The sequence below is a fragment of the Podarcis filfolensis genome, assembly GCF_964270895.1.
Source record: "Podarcis filfolensis genome assembly, chromosome: 7".
Classification (NCBI taxonomy): Eukaryota; Metazoa; Chordata; class Lepidosauria; order Squamata; family Lacertidae; genus Podarcis; species Podarcis filfolensis.
The window spans coordinates 71,012,452-71,030,603 of record NC_139603.1 but is presented as its reverse complement, the minus strand read 5'-3'; the positions used below and the strand labels follow the sequence as shown (position 1 = coordinate 71,030,603).

Below are 18,152 nucleotides of genomic sequence, written 5' to 3'. Positions count from 1 at the left end.
AAATGGAGTTCTCTGAGCACAAGGTGGCCTTTGCAGTTGGTGAAGAAGAAGAAGAAGAAGAAGAAGAAGAAGAAGAAGAAGAAGAGTTTAGATTTGATATCCCGCTTTATCACTCCCCTTCAGGAGTCTCAAAGCGGCTAACATTCTCCTTTCCCTTCCTCCCCCACAGCAAACACTCTGTGAGGTGAGTGGGGCCGAGAGATTTCAAAGAAGTGTGACTAGCCCGAGGTCACCCAGCAGCTGCATGTGGAGGAGCGGAGATGCGAACCCGGTTCACCAGATTACGAGTCTACCACTCTTTTTTTTTTATTTTTTTTAATTAAATATTTATTGGTATTTTCAAAAAACACACAACAAACAAAAACAAAAAAAAATAAACAAAATATTCGAAACTAAACAAAAAAAAATAGAAAAAACACATACAGTTTCTGATACTTATTTTCCTCAACCTTATTTCTCAGACCTCCTCACACCTCCCCTTCTTGTATTCCAATTTAAATTGTCAATTCAGCAAGTCCTTAACTTATTTCTTCACCTTAACTTAAACATTTATTCTAACATACTGTTATTTTACTTTACTTCTTTTTTCCATTTCCTCCATTTATTTTTAACAGCCTTATTCTCACTTAGTTTAAAAAAAAAAAGAAAAAAAAACCAATTTCACCTTATTAAAATTACACATCAATACTTATACCTCATTAATTTATTCTTGAACCTTTTTCCTAAGGTCGACCAAAATTTCCCTTCCACGGTTTACCCAATTTCCTTACCACTAACAAAATATAAAACAAACAAAGCAATGCAAATTATCCTTATGTACCCTTTGGATTCCCAACCTCCACCCACCCTTCTCCCGGTTCCAGTCCCCAACCAATATCCATCAGTCTTTATATTATTTATTTAGCCTGGAGATCTCAGGTCCGAGGCCCTTATGTCTCTCTCAGTTCCTTTCTGCCGGTCTCTTTGATAAACCTTGATGTTAAGCCCCAGGTCTCGGAGGGGCTCCGGCCCAACAGAATCGGTGTTGCTTCTAGCCAGTCCTCCATACTTAAAAGCAAAAGCAAAGCCTATGGGGTATTCCAACTCTTGTTTCAAATTTCTTTCAAATCCAAATGTCCCCACAGCTCCAGCTTCCACCTTCAACAAATTTATAATCCTCAGGTCTTCAGATCTCCTCAAAAGAGGATCTCTCCATTTTCCAAATTCCCAATCAAACCAGGCTTTCCGCATCCAGTTTTTATTGTCCTTTTTTATCATCATGTCAGGCCTCATATTGTAGCTCTCCTTTGACTCCTGCAAACCTCCATCTCCTCCTTCGTTTTCTTCAAAAAGAACATATTGCTCCATCGTGTCTACGCTTTCGGTTTCATTTATTTGTTCAGTTGAATAGGCTTCCTGTTTCAAATCCTTATCAGACTCCAAGCTGTTGTTTACTGTCCAGTGTAATAGCGCTACCTCTGTAGACAAAGCATCGTACTCATCTTGTAAGTTTCCCAAGAGAACCAGTGCTCTGTCCAATTCTGCTTGGAATTTAGACACTCCAGCCATTTTTGTAATGTAGTATCCTTGTTACCCCTCTAGGGGGATTTAATTCCTTGATCTTCCTTTCAGCTCAAAAACCAAAAGTCCAGTTATTTTGTATCAACCTTATTTTCAACAAGTTATCCCGAATAAACCAGCAAAAACAGCAGAAACAATGTTCTCTTTTTCCAGCTGACAACTAGCTGACTAGCAGCTCACTTGACAGCTGTCAAAATCTTCCATGCAACAGGCTTTCTCATCGGACGTTCCCGGGTCTAGGGGGGGGTGTAGTTTCAGCTCCCAAAATTCTTTTTATCCTCCAGAATATCCTCTTATAATGTCCAAACCGTGAGGTCAGGATCTTTGTTAAGAAAAGCAAAAAACAGATTCTCTCGACCTTAGCTGCCCAGTCCTTTGCTTTAAGTTGTTTACAAAGAGGGGGGGTGGACTTCCTTTTTAGCCCCTTCCCGCTCGTTCCAAATCCAAGATAAGAAATTTTTTAAAGTTCCAATCTCCGTATTACTCACGGGTTGATGTTTTAGGATCCAATCACTCTTAGAAGAAGTTGGCGCTCTCTGTCAATGGCTTGCGGCTTCACTCCGTAGACGAGGGAGTACTCTCAGCACCACGCCTTACCCTGCCTCCGTTCCGAAGCCTTTAAAAAGGCTCCGTCGCGGATTGGGGGGGCGCAAATGGTGCCCGCCGAGTCTCTGTGTTCACAGGCATCCGCGCCTGTGATTTTAAGGGTCCCCGCTTCGCCGCAGCGGCCAGACCCAGACGCTACGGAGCCGATTCCCTCCGGAGCTCGGAGGGAATCCGCCATTAAACAGTGGCACCAACCCGGAAGTCCCCGAGTCTACCACTCTTAACCACTACACCACATTGATGAAATCCACAAGTGCTCCCTTACCCTTTACAGTAGGACTCAGTTCAGCTTCTTTTTCTGTAAGCGGTTCTTTATGATGGATTCTCCATGGTGGGATGAAATCCTGTACCCACTGACCTGATATTAATCCCCTAGCTTCTGATTAGACATGCACAGAATTGCCCTGGTTCCAGTTTATGGTACGAATGTGCATGAATCCACCACCTTGCTGAAACAAAGGAGGTCTGGATTTGGTCAGTACACAGATGAGTGACTGCCCGAGAAGCACATTTACACCACCTTAAGTTCCACGCATGGAAGAAAGACCGAATATAAATGTAAAGGGGAAAGGGATTAAATCTGGTAAGGTTTTACTGGCGCGATAAACATATTAATGGTTTGTGATGTTACACACACAAACCCTTGTGTAACATCCAAGCCTTTTTTCTTTTGCTCAGTGGAATACAGCCACACCCAACACTTCTAAGAAATGACTACACTTGGTATTATCAATATTAAGGGCATTCAGCTTTATAGTTTGATGTCTCAGTAAAACCAAATGCAGATTTCCCTAAATTCTAAACAAGTCGAATCCAGAGTCAGGTACTAAGCCCACTGCTGAAAATACTCAGCGGCCATTTTGTTTTTCATGTGCGATTCCGAATACTGGTGCATCCTGGGTAAATGGAGGCTGCACACTTACATTGAAAGTTTTTGTTCTCAATACTTGTAGAGTTTTATATGTGAAGAGTTATGCAGGCAATCTCATTAAAAGTAAAGTTAGGGCTAAGGCCATGTGGAGTTTAATAGATGGGTGCAGAATTATGGGAGTGGAAAAGAAGACATGTACTGTAGTTTCCATTAGCATTTTGCTATTTTTATGGTGCTGTGGGAAACTGAAAATTGCTCCTTTATTGCCATGGTCATTTCTGGAATTGTTCAGTTTATGTGCTCCTACAATTATAAAGCAAGTCCAACAGAGATGTATTGATACAATTCTTGGGGAGGAACTAAAGTAAACATTGCCATCTATATGGAATATTCATCACTAAACCACTTGTGCTACACATTAGTGCTATAAAAACTGAAGACCATAAATATACCAAACTTTATAGGACACCAATGAATATGGTTGTCTAACCATATTAAGCGAAGCTGTAATCAAAAGTAGATATTACGTGTAAATCCAGGAACAGAAGTACCATGCATGGGAGAAATAATCCTCTGTCTAATTTTTAATTGTCGGTGACTAGAAGTAGCTAATCAAGTTTTCTGGTATGTATACCATCCTCTGTTTATTTCAATGAACAGAGATGAACCATATAGATAAGATTTTTGGCTTCCTTCATGATAGTGAACGGCAAAGTTAATTGCACATCGTTAAATTTTTTTTTTTATTAATTTTGAATATAGGAACAAACCTACAATAAATTACACTTTCATCCTTTTCCCCTCCCTACCTGCATAAAAACCCCAACTAAGTCCACTTGGCATTAGTGTATTGTAGATGTGTCACTCTTTTGATATTAATTCCTCTTGATTTAATCTTGATTTATTTAAATCAAGAGTGAGAGTCTCTCTCACGCTTATTATGAGTTACACCTATGGGGGAGAAGTGCAGTAGTGAAATACAGTATAATTTATTGTAGTTAATTTTAAGAGTATTTCACCGCAGATGTTTGTTTGCCCCTGAAGATAATAGAGGGTCATACCTCCATGAAACATTATGATCATTGGATATGGAAATTCTAAACTTTATTATCTGGGATTTCAGGAGAGCTGAACAGCAACGGTGGATATAGTCTGGGTTTCACAGCTTTCATTGCTTTCAAGTGCACCCTTGAAATTTCAACTTTTTGTTGTCCATGTCTTGGAGATGTGCAAAAGGGCCCAAGAGACTGATTTTCCACACTTCTCTCTCTAAGTTATAATTAACAACCAGGACATGGATGAATAGCAGAGAAACACATTAGATAACTATGCAGTCTGCTTAGCTATTTAACAAAAGTTTTTCATTCAACAAACCTGAAGGGGTAGGGAAGTTTAAAAGATCTTGCAGAGCTGCTGCCTTTTCCCAATTTGAGAGAAAGTTGGTATATAAATAGATTAAATTATTGTTGTTATTGTTATTGTTATTATCCAAAGGGGATCTCCTGGGTTAGCAAACCCAACGCACTGAACATTTCTGATCTCAACCTGCACTTTGGGAGTCCCTGCCTATTGAGATCAAGCAGACACCTTCACTGTACTATTTTCGGTGCCTGCTAAAAACATTCCTGTTTAGACAAGTCTACCAAGACGCTTAGAAAGTTGAGGTGATTTTAATCGGTATTCTATTTTTTGTATGTTTTTTTTCTGTTGTGATTTTTTTTGTCGCTTTTATTGTTTTATCTTTGTTTGCTTTTTGAGGTTTTTTTTTTAAATAATCAAGTGGTGTGTACATTTTATGAAATAATAAAGAAATATTATAAATAAAGAAGATGAAACAGCTTGTTAATTTCTAATTTAGCACAAGAAGGGAAATAAGTGCATTTTGATCGTGGCCATGAAAGCATAGGCAACGGTGGTTTTTCGCTGGCAAACCCAATATTTTCCTACTCAAATTGTGCATATATTTTGATTTTTCAGTAGGCATTGTTGCCCTAAGGTGATCCTTATCAAGCACAAGTGCATTCGGACCCCTGCAAGACAGTTGGATTAGAAGCAGCGCATTTAAACACCACGTACGCCAAATACAGCTGTGTTTACTTCAGTGATTGCACATTCAAATAAACACCAACTGTTTATTTGTATGTGTGATCCGGTATACATCTCAGATAAATGCTCTCAATATGTTTATTGAAATATCATGTTGAGAGACAGAAACTGAACATGTGTGGTCAGCCACAGTTCTGTATAGGCTTTCTCCACCCCCTTGATAAATCAGCTGTTAACTCTGAATTATCCCTAGTGAATGGATGTGATTTTCTTGTTTTTTAACAGATTATGCTGGCAATTCAGCCTTGACAGATATAAGTGGCTTCAGCATGGAGCAATATGTTGAGAAACATGGGGGCAAATCTCTTCTTTGTGGTCCTGTTCACACATTATAGGAAGCCCAAACTATAGCTGACCGAGGACTGCAACTGAATGTGTAGATAGTTAGAGAGGAATTAATAGCCACTGTCTGCTCCCTGGTCCTTCTTGCTGCCATACCCCACTGATCTAAGCCAAGATTTGGCTTAGCATGTTGTCTGAACCAGACCCTGCAGTTAAGCTATCTCATCACTAACTGCAAGCTGCAGCTAAGAACAAGCCTTGGGTGAGTAAAAGAACTAAAGAATATAAGTAAAGGAATTAAAGAATATAAGAAGTAAAAACTAATTTCCAAAAAGTTCTCAAAGAAGAAGTCAGATACTTCCCCAGTAGTCAACTCATCCTTCTGGGAAAGGCTGCAAAAATAATATTTTTAGTGTTTAGCACCCTCCAAAAGTGTACCGTGCCAAAGCCTGTCTAGCTTCAATACATAAATTGCCTTTATGGAAATGCAACCGTACATATTTTTTGTTTATTTAAAAAAAATTCTATACTGCTTAACCACTATTGTCCCTAAGCAATGTATAAAAAACGCATTGAGAATAGGTAAAAATTGGCCAACATTATAAAAAGCAGGCTTCAATTAAAGTGCCTACGGGGGGGAGGGGGAGGCGAATCTTCAGAAGCAGAGGTATCCCATCTGACCTCAGCTGGAAGGGAATTCCACCAAACTGAATGAATGGCTCTTGGTGGATACAAACCATACATCTGAGCCATGGAAACCTCTAACAGCGACTTCCCCAAAGACTGCAGTCATTGGGCAGGGATATAAGGGATTATGTGGTCCTTGAGACTGGGGCTTCTTGGTGATGGCCCCATATATGTGGGACTCTCCCTTAAGGGATATATCTTTGACTTTGTCCTTAGCAGCCTTTGAGCAGCTCCGGGAAATCATTTTGTTCCCCTCTGCCGTTTAGTTAAAAGTGCAGTGGCCAATATTTTATTCTTTATACCAATGTGGCCTCAGTTTTAAATAGTTTTGAGTTGTATTACTGCATTTGCTTGTGCTGGACTATGGAGTCCTTTCACACTGCCGCTTACCATCTTAATTAATTTGATTTTATCTGTGTTTCATGTTTTAACATGGAAGGCTTCGGTCCTGAACCACAGCAAATAAATGCTGGTAATAAATTATCAGCCTACCTGGTGCACCAATCAGTTTGTGAATTACACTTCACACATGCTCATAGTTCCTTTCCCAATGCATAGATGTCAACTTACAGATTTGAAAATAAGGGACCAGCAGCCTCAAAAATAAGGGATCAGCAGCCAAAATAAGGGATTTTCAGAGCACAGGTATGTTTAACTTCTGAGCCCCTCCAAGCCAAAGGCAGAAAGCCCAGCCAGCAGCCAAATGAAGCCTCAAGCGGTGGTTCCAACAGCGCAGCAACCCGGCAAAGGGCATGCAGCAAGAAAAACCACTGTCACCTCTCCGCGGCCGATTTGATCGGCTCAAGGCATGCAAGCTCCACCCCCCAGGCGTTCTTAGACTACTTATTGGGTGAGCAACTCAGCCAAGCAACACAGTTGGAGCCTCCCTCCTCACTGGCCGGCAGGGAGGGAGGGAGAGGAGCTGCTTCCTTTGAAACCCGGGAAATTTAAGGGACATCATCAATAAGGGACAGCAGCGGGACACGGCGCTGGGATAAGGGACTTTCCCGCCAAATAAGGGACGGTTGACAGCTATGTCCCAATGTTGTTCATGATTTCTTTGCCTTTTAAGTATGGGTGCATGTACCAGCTGCCATGTGTGCTGTTGAGCTATGGAGCAATCTATCGCCTTTCATCAACCTCCAAAACACACTGTATACTTAAAAGGGTTTTAACAGGTTTCAGCTTGAAAACCATTTCTTGTCATGCTAAGCTTCACCCTCTTACTGAGGCCAACTAATAGAATTTTGAAGCCTATTTGTGAGCTCAGAATCATCTGGGCATCCATTGTACTTCTTCCGGTCAAATGTAAAAGTGTAAACTACACTGAGTAATAGTCAATCAAAGTAAGAGAGAATAGCTCTTACGTTGTTTATAGGCATATGCTGGAAGCCACTAACCTTAACATGCACTCATGTTCAGCATTTCTGTTTGCATTTTAATCATTAGCGTTTGGGTGGCTTCTATAAAGATCATTTGGTAAACACCGAAAGCAAAAAAAATAAAATAAAAATCAGTTACTCCTAATACACGATCTCCTGGAATGTTTAATAAACAATAATATTTAACTCTGTGGCAGTTTTATTTCGGAGAACGTTGGAGCTTTATTACATCGCTGCTGAGTATTACCACATTGTTGAAAACACAGATTCAGTGTAATGAGTGTTTACAGAAAGCAGATGCCGCTGAATTTAATAGCATGAGCACCCATACCATTATGCAGGCAGGCTGCAAGCTAACATAAAGCATAAAAAGAGCTGGCTTAGACAGAGGCTCCAAAGCAAAAAAGAAAGGAAAGCCATAAAGCAAATAAAGAAATGCATAAGAAAGCCTTTCCTGTAGAATCAACAGCCAACTACGGTTTAGTATTATATACAAATGAGGCCATACAATGTATGTTGTCAATCTCATGTCACAGGAAACCATAGTTAATGGTTTACAGTGGTACCACGGGGTAAGAACTTAATTTGTTCTGGAGGTCCATTCTTAACCTGAAACTGTTAACCTGAGGTACCACTTTAGCTAATGGGGCCTCCCGCTGCCACCACCCCACAATTTCTGTTCTCATCCTGACGCAAAGTTCTTAACTCAAGGTACTATTTCTGGGTTAGCGGAGTCTGTAACCTGAAGCATCTGTAACCCGAGGTACCACTGTACTGTGATTGTGCTTCTTTGCTCTGTTTTGCTGCTTCCAACTAGCTCACAAAGGAAACAGACCACAAGTCCTGTCTTGGAATTGCATCCAAACCAGAGACTGTGGTTTGTTTCTCTCCCAAAGAAGGTTTTGCTGTACAAACCATGATAACCGGGACTTAACCTAGTGAGCTACCATCAATCATGTTTTCTAGGGTTGCCATAGTTCAAAAAGTAAAATTCCTGACACCCGCAAAGTTGCTTTTTTTAAGAAACCAACCAAAATTGTTGAAACCCCCCCCATAGTGATTTTAAGCTTTTGGAGCTGTTTCTGCTGCTTTTTCCATCACATTGCCATATATCTGGGTTTTCCCTGACATTTTGCCGATTCTGCAAAATTCACCCTGATGTCATTTTTACAACCGAAATGTCAGGACATGTCAGGAATTTTCCTGACATATGGCAAGCCTATGCTTTCTCTTGATTTTTCTCTAGGTTCTTTAGTGTAGAGGGGAACAGGTTGTTCCACTAGAAATGTGTGAGCTGTGCTACAACTTACCTTGGATTGACTGGGAAATGCTCAGAAGACGTTTCACATACAACAATGCAAAAGATCTAGTATATTTATTGAAGTCAATATGATGTGTTTATACACACACAGAAACCACTCCCTCTCTTTGGACGTCTTTGTGTTTTAATGTTTTGTTGGGAGTTGCTCAGTGTGGCCGGGGCAACCCAGTCAGATGGGCGACATATAAATAATAAAAGTATTATTATTATTATTATTATTATTATTATTATTATTATTATTGCATGAGGAAGCATCTTGTTCTCACAGTGACTAAGCAGACGTATATAGAAAGCTCAAAAGCCAGACCTGAGTGCAACAGCACACTCCCTGTTTGTGATTCCCTTTTTATGAATCCTAGCATTTGTAAGAAGGGGCCCTTAGAATGCCAGGTAGCATGTTTGCACTGGTATTATTCAGTAACTCAGGATTTATTGCAAGCAAAGCCTGTGATATTTCTGAGTTTCTATTCTAATGCTTCCATTGGTTTTCTCCCTTTTCTGAGCTGAAAAATCATCTCTCAATCACCTCTATTTGTTCCGGAGGGACAGCTCCATTTTCTCCCTCATATGCAAACATTCTCTGCCTCCCACCAACCCCCCCCCCCAAAAAAACCCACCACTTGGAGTTCTACATAGACAATCAAATTTGTTACAAATCTTTCTTGACCTCAGCCAGTGCAATTCATCAGCCTTTACCAGTCTGGTATCTGCAGAAGTACATAGATAAAAGATGAAAGGGTGTTTTTGTATTAATCCCATGCTGTACATTTCCCTTCTTACTTTTTCCCTCAGTCCCTAAATCAAGTCACACATCTGGCCCATATTGGGTGCTGCTTACTGTTCAGAATGAAACATGCTCACTTCCCCTGTAGCATTTCAAGTTTAATAGAAAAGGAACGGCAGTAGAACTTGAGGATGTTACCCGACTAAAATGGGGAAGGCAACTTCAGAGGGCTGGTTCAGATGTAAGACTAAAACTTTGCTTAGTAGGGAAATGAGCCTTTAAAAAATGCCTTGGGAGTCTCATAACAATGTGATGTAAGTATAAAAGTGATTTAAACCTCACATATGAAAAGTTTCCAGGTTGTATAAAGGAAAGTTCATACACCTCTGAGCCTCCTTCTGGGTGTGACCAGCACATGGGGCAACATTGCCCAGCAGTGCAGAGCCCAGAAACAGGATGGGGGAGGCATAATTGTGTCTGCCCTCACAAGATCTCGCGGGGTGGTGTTCATCCCACGGGAACTCAAGTGAGAAAGGAAGTGCGGAAGCCATTAAAAGGGTCTCTGGTTCTTTCCTCTCAACCTCAACTGGCCTCTTTGGGGGCTTGCTTGCTTGCTTGCTTGCTTGTTTCCCTTTCCCTCAGTGAAATGCTTCATTATGCTAAGCATTGGAGAGAATTTTTGTTACAAGAGTGGGTGGAAATGGAATTGGGTAGGATTGGCATAGTAGCAGTAGCAGTAGCAGTAGTAGTAGTAGTAGTAGTAGTAGTAATAGTAATAATAATAATAATAATAATAATAATAATAATAATAATAATAATAATTTATTTATACCCTGCCTATCTGGCTGGGTTTCCCCAGCCACTCTGGGTGGCTCCCAACAAAATATTAAAAATACAATAAAGCATCAAACATTAAAAACTTCCCTAAAGAGAGCTGCTTTCAGATGTCTTCTAAAAATCAGATACAGTGGTACCTTGGGTTACATGTTTTCAGGTTGCGGACCGTGGGAAACCCAGAAGTACTGGAAAGGGTTACTTCCGGGTTTTGCCACTCATGCATGCACAGAAGTGCCAAATCACGTCATGCACATGCGCAGATGCGGCACTGCAGGTTACGAATGCTGCAGGTTGTGGATGTGCCTCCGTCACGGATTACGTCCACAACCCGAGGTTCCACTGTAGTTGTTTATTTCCTTGACATCTGATGGGAGGGCGTTCCACAGAATGGGCGCCACTACCGAGAAGGCCCTCTGCCTGGTTCCTAGTAAATGGGTCTGAGGGGAGATTCACTAAGACATGCCCAGCATGAGTTAGGATCTCTACCTAACAGGAATCTCTCCCCACTTGCCTAGTGAGACCCTGGATGCCAGGCTTTCATCAAACCAGAGTTCAATGCTTGAGAACTCCCACGGAGGGCCTTTCTAAGCTCAACGCACTGCCATTCCATCGGCAAAGGCAGAGTGGAATGAGGAACTCATCCTTGTTCTACTGCCATGCCAACCCAGCTTACTAACCATAGTCAGTGAAAATCTCATCTAGTTTTCACCGAACTCCAGTGTCTTGTCTTAATTTTTTCACTGCTCTCACGGGCCACAGAATGTGCCTGCTTAGGCAATACATAACTGGCATTGTCTTTGCAGTGTGTTGCATCAAAGAATCTCAGCTGTTATTTAATTCTTCTCCCGCCCCCCAAAAAATGACTCAATCTTCAATGTATTTAAGTGACCATTATTCAAGACAGTAACACAGGGAGCACAGGGTCACATTCCTGAAATTGGTTTTAAAAGGCTGTGAACTCCAAAGAAATATTCTCAAAATAGCAATCGTGAAAACACCTCCTACATCTGCAAACACTCCAGAGATCCTGGCATCTGGTCAACAATGCCTATCTGTTCTTCACTGGAGAAGACATTCAGGTCTCCTGCCACTTTATGCCTAAATTCATCCTCTGCATCCCTAGCTGAAACACTGAAAATCTGACATGGGAACGAATATCATGCACATGTTCAGGCAGGGACAAAGAAAGAGCAGATTAGCCAAGACTCAAAGACTCTGAATCCACTTGCAATGCTTTCCTCTGAACATTGACTTAGAAAGTTGCTAACTTGCCATTCATTGACAGTCAGTAAGCCCAAGCTAGACTTTCACATCTTACCCCGTGAATATCATCTGCAAAGTCCAATGCATGTTGAGCCTCTTTCTGTAACCGTTGTGAAGGGAGACTCCAGAAGAGGCAATCTGAATTGCTCTGTCTGCAGACAAGATGGTGGTGTCTCCATTTGCCTCCTTTTCTCAGGGCTCTCTCACAGGGCAGTGAGATAATATCACCAGGGGAGTGAGAAGTCCATCAAACTGATTCACAGATATGTATGAAGCTGTCTTTGCCTGACTCTTTCCCCCTACATTTGTAGATCTCTAGGAGATGGGAGTTTTACATTTACCCACCAATTCCATTGACTCAGAAACCATATAGTCTGATGAGTATGATGGACACTAGTTTTTTATCCAGAAGTCTCTGCTATAACTATGACTATGAATATACTATTTAATGTAGCCTACAAAAATAAACTAAGCATATTTCAGAAATAGAGCTGAATAGTTCTACCATGATGCTAATGTTGTTGTTGCTGTTATTTCTGTTATTTAATAAATTTATAGTCCACTTTTCAAATAAATAAAAAAACTCTTCACAAAGCAGTATGTAAGTACACGGTTAACTAACGATCAAATTATATAGATGTATATGAGAAATTAATCACATGACTTAGTCATATGTACATTTGACTTTGTAAGCTGTGCACTCCTTATTTACTGTCCCAATAATAAAATACAGATTCCCCCCCCCCTCATGGCCATCAGTAAAAAACAAGATGAATATATTTATTACAGCATAACCTTTTGTAGACTATAGTCCACTTCAGTTGATGCAGGTACTGGATTATAGTCCACAAGAGAAGCTTATTCATCATAAATTTGTCAGTCTTTAAGGTGCCACAAGATTTTCTTTACAAGACTTTCTTGTTTTTGTTTCCAGAGACTAACAAGGATATTTCTCTGGAAATTATTACAATGGAGTTCTGTGTTACAATTATTCTATGAGAGGTTATCACACTCTAAAAATGTCATCAACCCAGTACTATTTTGGAGGAAATTAATTCACACCCCCCCCCCTCTGAATGTCACAAGCCAATTGCTTGTGGTTTTGCTCTATTTCTTGATTATGAGCTTCTCAGAACTGCAATTTTGCTACTAGATGTGTAAATCTAGCCTTCCCATTGTAACATATTATAATGTGTTTTCCATCCACAACTTTGGACACTATTGGTACTCCCCAAGGCAACATTAGAGGCCAAAGGGAAGGTAAGAGTTCATTTGGCCCCAACTGACTTTATTATATGGCTCATCACATACTTTGTTGAATCAGCTGTTGTGTAAAAGTGCGTTGGGTGATTGATTTTTACAAGGGAAGCTGCAATGAACTTTCGTTTCCGGAATGGTAGGATTGATTCCTAAACATACTGCATATGAAAGGGCTACATCTCACTGTAGAAGAACCGCAACTCACCTTGTCTTATGAGAAAATGGTATGCCTGAGGCTGCTGTCTATGAATCCAGGGAAGCTATATGTTGGAAAATTCAGGACAGTGTAGTTCTCCACACTAGATTCCAGTGAATGTAATGATGGCCACCACTTAGATGGCTATAAAAGAATATTAGACATATTCGTGGTGAATAAGGCCATCAATCACTGCTGGCCACGATGGCTGTTCTACCTCCACTGCTGGAGGCAATATGTTTCTGAATACCTACTGAAGTGAATCACAAGGAGGGACAGTGCTGTTGTGGTTCTGGTCCTACTTGTGGCCTTCCTGTAGGCATCTGGTATGACACCAGAAAGTTGGACTAGAATGTGGGCCTTTGGCCTGATGGCAGGACTCATCTTCTGTCAGGCTTCAGGGAATCAGATCCCTCCCCTGGTGGCAGCAAAGAAGCAGATTAAAAAAGAAGAGTTCTTACCAATTAGTTTATTCAATAATCACAGCGAGAGACAAAGGAATGCAATCTCTCTCTAGAAATGGCGTTGTTCCAAGTAAAGCCAACCCCCCCCCCCGTCTCTCTTATCCTACGTCATCCCTGCGCCGACTGAGCTGGGCTTTCTGTCTCTGAGCTTTCTGTTCGGCTACTCTCACTGCACGCTTGGGAAGTTGGCTCAGGAATGCTCTCCAAAGACACTGAGTCCGCCAGCTTATCCCCTGGTGTTTCTTCTTCCTGCTGTTCTTCTTCCAATATTTCCCAGCTTTCCCCCTCTGCAATCTCTGAACTAGGTCCTTCTGCAAACCACTGTTCTAAATCTATACTGTCCTCCTATTCTTGGGAAGGTTCAGGAGAACAGGGGGCACCATTCCTCCTCAGTCCTGCCCCTGAAATCTTCTTATGTTCTGTTGCTGATTTTACTTTTGTTTGCTGTGCTGGTAGTATTTATGGGATTGTTTCCAAGCTTTGCTATTTTTGCTTTGCTTATTTTTATTTTTAAAAACTCTTGCATTTCACATTGTGAGGAAAAAGCGCTTATAAATTGATCACACACACACACACACACACACACACACTTTTTAAATTTAAATTGCAGATGCATTTTAGCATAAATACTTTGCTGCCATTTAAACTCGTTACCTGTTCTGTTCCATAGCTCGAGAACTACATTGTGGAAAACATGAAATCAGAGATGGCGCAGTTACAGCAGAACGCTGTGCAGAACCATACAGCCACCATGCTGGAAATAGGAACCAGCCTCCTCAGCCAGACAGCAGAGCAGACAAGAAAGCTCACAGATGTCGAAACACAGGTATGTTTCCATGGCTGCATTCACCAGGCCATTAACTATGACAAAACATTTCCCCCTTTACTCCCCTTTTTCTGTGTCATTTCCTCATACTGTGCTTCTCGGCATTTATTTATTTATTTATTTTTGCTGCAGGAAACACACTTATTGATTGGTGGTAACAGCAGCAAAGGCTGGTTTCAGTTAAAGTGCCCTGGTTTGGGCCAAATGGGAGTTGCTTGGTATAGTTTGCTCTGCATGTGTTATCTCAGGCTGGACTAGCCAAGAAAGTGAGCTGCTGCTGACTTCAAATAAACAGCTTGGCTACTAGCTGTGAGCAACTGAAGCACTGAATGTGTCAAAAAGTTCTGATTGTGCCTTTTATATATGTGATCACTTGCCGCTTTATGCTAGCTTGGGTTGCTTTGATTTTCTCTTCAGCGTTCACAGCCATGAAAAATACACTGTGCCCATGGAATATTGCTTATAGAATTATAGAATCCCAGGGTTGTGGAAATGTAGAGTTAGGAAACACCCTGGGGGTCATCTAATCAAACTGCTTGCAATGCAAGAATCTCAACTAAAGCAACAATGACAGATGGCCGTCCAACCTCTGCTTAAAAACCTCCAAGGAAGGAGAATCCACCACCTTCCAAGGGAGTCTGTTTCATGGTCAAACTGCTCTTACTGTCAGAAAGTCCTTTCTGATGATTAGTTGGAATCTCCGCTCCCTTAACTTGAATCCACTGGTGCAGGTCCTACCATCTAGAACTGGAGAAAACACTCTTACTCCATCAATGCTGCTGCAGGGCAATGGTGGGGCACAGCCCATAGCTGAGGGGAAGAAGGATCCAATGTAGGACAGAACCTGTGGAAGGCACTTTGCTGTGGGTCCCCATGAACCTGAATCCAGCCCTGGGACCTGGGACCAGCCAAAACACAAGTTTATCATCTCAGTGAGAACTTGGCCTGAATTGTAAGTTATTGTAGGGGCTTCTGTGACATGCTTAAGATTGCAAGTCATTTAATGTCCCATGTGTAAGTTCATGTCCAACAATACTTCTCCTGTTGTTTAATGGTGGTAGTGGAGGTGGCATGGCCTAGGGGAGAGCCAGCATGGTGTAGTGGTTAAGAGCGGTGGACTCGTAATCTGGTGAACCGGGTTCCCTTCCCCGCTCCTCCACATGCAGCTGCTGGGTGACCTTGGGCTAGTCACACTTCTCTGAAGTCTCTCAGCCCCACTCACCTCACAGAGTGTTTGTTGTGGGGGAAGAAGGGAAAGGAGATTGTTAGCTGCTTTGAGACTCCTTAAGGGGAGTGAAAGGTGGGGTATCAAGTCCAAACTCCTCCCCCCCCTCCTCCTCCTCCTCCTCCTCTTCCAGGGCTAAAGAAAAGACCAGACCCTTTCTGCCTGTTCTAGCTGTAATTAAGTAGGGACCCTGTTTCTACGTAGCTTTAAAAGAGGATTAGACAAATTCATGGAGGAGAAGGCTATGGCATACTGTTAGGCAAGATGGCTATGCACTGCCTCTACCACTGGAGGCAGTACTGCTCCTGAATACCATTTGCTGGAATCCACAGGACATGAGGGGACGCGGGTGGCACTGTGGGTTAAACCACAGAGCCTAGAGCTTGCTGATCAGAAGGTCAGCGGTTCAAATCCCCACGACGGGGTGAACTCCCCTTGCTCGGTCCCTGCTCCTGCCAACCTAGCAGTTTGAAAGCACACAGTGCAAGTAGATAAATAGGTACCACTCCAGTGGGAACGTAAACGGCGTTTCCGTGCGCTGCTCTGGTTCACCAGAAGCAGCTTAGTCATGCTGGCCACATGACCCGGAAGCTGTACGCCGGCTCCCTCGGCCAATAAAGCGAGATGTGCGCCGCAACCCCAGAGTCGTCCGCAACTGGACCTAACGGGTCAGGGGTCCCTTTACCTTTAATCTACAGGAGGGGAAAGGGCTCCTGCGTCTGAATCCTGTTTCCCACACGCATTTGGTTGACCACTGTGATAACAGGATGCCGGACAAGATGGTCCATTTTGGCCTGATCCAGCAGGCTCTTCTCATAGTCTTATGTTCCCAACAGTCGATACCAAAGGCTAAGAGGTCTAGAGAACATCTGTTTGCTAATTGCAGTCCTGTTGGGAACCCATCACAGACAGGGCCTGGGTTTGAAGGGAGGAGACAGAGAAGTCCACAAGATCAGCATCCCAGTTTCTGATACATGTCCGTTGGCCCTAACTCATTGAGAGCCCTTTGATATTATCTATCTGTTCACAATTCATAATTCCCCGCCACTCTTTCCCCTTTCCTTTACAGTTTCAAGCATATGGTATCTAGCAGATGCTGTGCATCCAGACTGTCTGCTTAAAACAAATGTATGCATGTGTGTAATCACTACACTGGCCAGTTAGTTATACCAGCAGAGTGTTTGAGATGGATCATATTTTTTGTATTCTCCGAGCCTCAAACCGTGTTTACAGTATCTTTTCCCGAAATGATTACTTAAAACGCATATCAACATATAGAGTAACAAGATCAATTACACAAGAAAGTACAATTAATTTAGTCTAGCTAGAGATAATATACACATGGTGATGACAATATAGTCTTACTCAAGCTCTCAGCTTCTTAGTTTTCCATGGAAGGGCTAATAAAAGTTTCATATAAGACGGCCTTAGCTTGTAGGTAATGGAATATGAGCATGAGAAATTGCTGGAACCAAAATCTTATATTTTTAGTCTTAAGTCATAACAGAGAATAGAGGCTACACTATATATTTGAACTGCATTAGGAGAAAATAAGCATGTCAAGGTCAACTCACCCATCATCCTTGATAAACAAAGGCCGGCTTTTATATTACCAGAGCAGTGTAGATGCTGATCCCCATTGGCTTAGTCCTGCAGTCACAGTATTAAACATAAGAATTGACTTTTGGCACACATACAATATAGGGGGGATGCCCACTATCAGAAGGCAATGCTAGAATTTATGCTTTACACAGGATTTCGACCAAAGATTGTGACCTTTTTTTGTTGAGTCACTCATAACACCAACTGGCAATGCTATCCAAATACATAGAGAAGATATGTGTTGTGATACAACAAGATTAATGTGTGTTATTCAATAATTTTCTAGACAATCGCCCATCAGAACTGCCAGAGCCTTCTCTTTCTAATTTTATAACGACTGCCCCAAAACCTGATTTGATCATGCACGAATAAGTAGATTCACAATGTGATCCACAAGACAGAATTCTTGGATCTGAAGTTGGACATGATTTTGGGTCGTGGTAGAAAATAGTCTGTCTCCCTGTAATGACAGGCCTGTTATATCCTATGGCAAGTCTACATTTGGCCAATGGTGCCTTCTTTAAATAACACACATGCACCATGCTTGGCATGCAGAGACATGATGATTGGTGGTGGTCCTATACATTCTCCATAACCTGATGGGCATTGACAGCCTTACATTTTATGTGTATCTAGGAAGATTCCTCCATCCCCATATATAGGAAGGAATGGGTCCCCCCAAACATGTTTGGTTTAAAGGTGATCTGAGGTCTGAGAACACTGAAGGCTACTGTTCTAGGTGTTGTCGTTTGGTAAGGACAGAGGAAGAACCTAGTGAGGCTTAGAATGGCTGAAATTGAAGAAGCTCAAGGGAGGAATGTAGACTTACTTTGAAGGAGGTATGCAATATCTGAAGCTATGCTATAAATAAACCTAGACCAAACACAGCCAAAGAAATACCTTGGGACAATGATGTTTTGGAACTTCTGTTTACAGAACA

General features: G+C 41.8%; 1 protein-coding gene across 2 annotated transcripts in view; it reads left to right on the top strand.

Moving 5' to 3' along the window:
* ANGPT1 (angiopoietin 1) overlaps window positions 1–18,152 on the top strand; it is a 166,431-nt gene that overhangs the window by 75,783 nt on the left and 72,496 nt on the right. For both annotated transcript variants that reach the window (XM_083622135.1, XM_083622134.1), the window contains one exon: window positions 14,230–14,385. In XM_083622135.1, coding sequence (XP_083478261.1) covers window positions 14,230–14,385 — 156 coding nt within the window. The remainder of the gene's footprint in view (window positions 1–14,229; window positions 14,386–18,152) is intronic.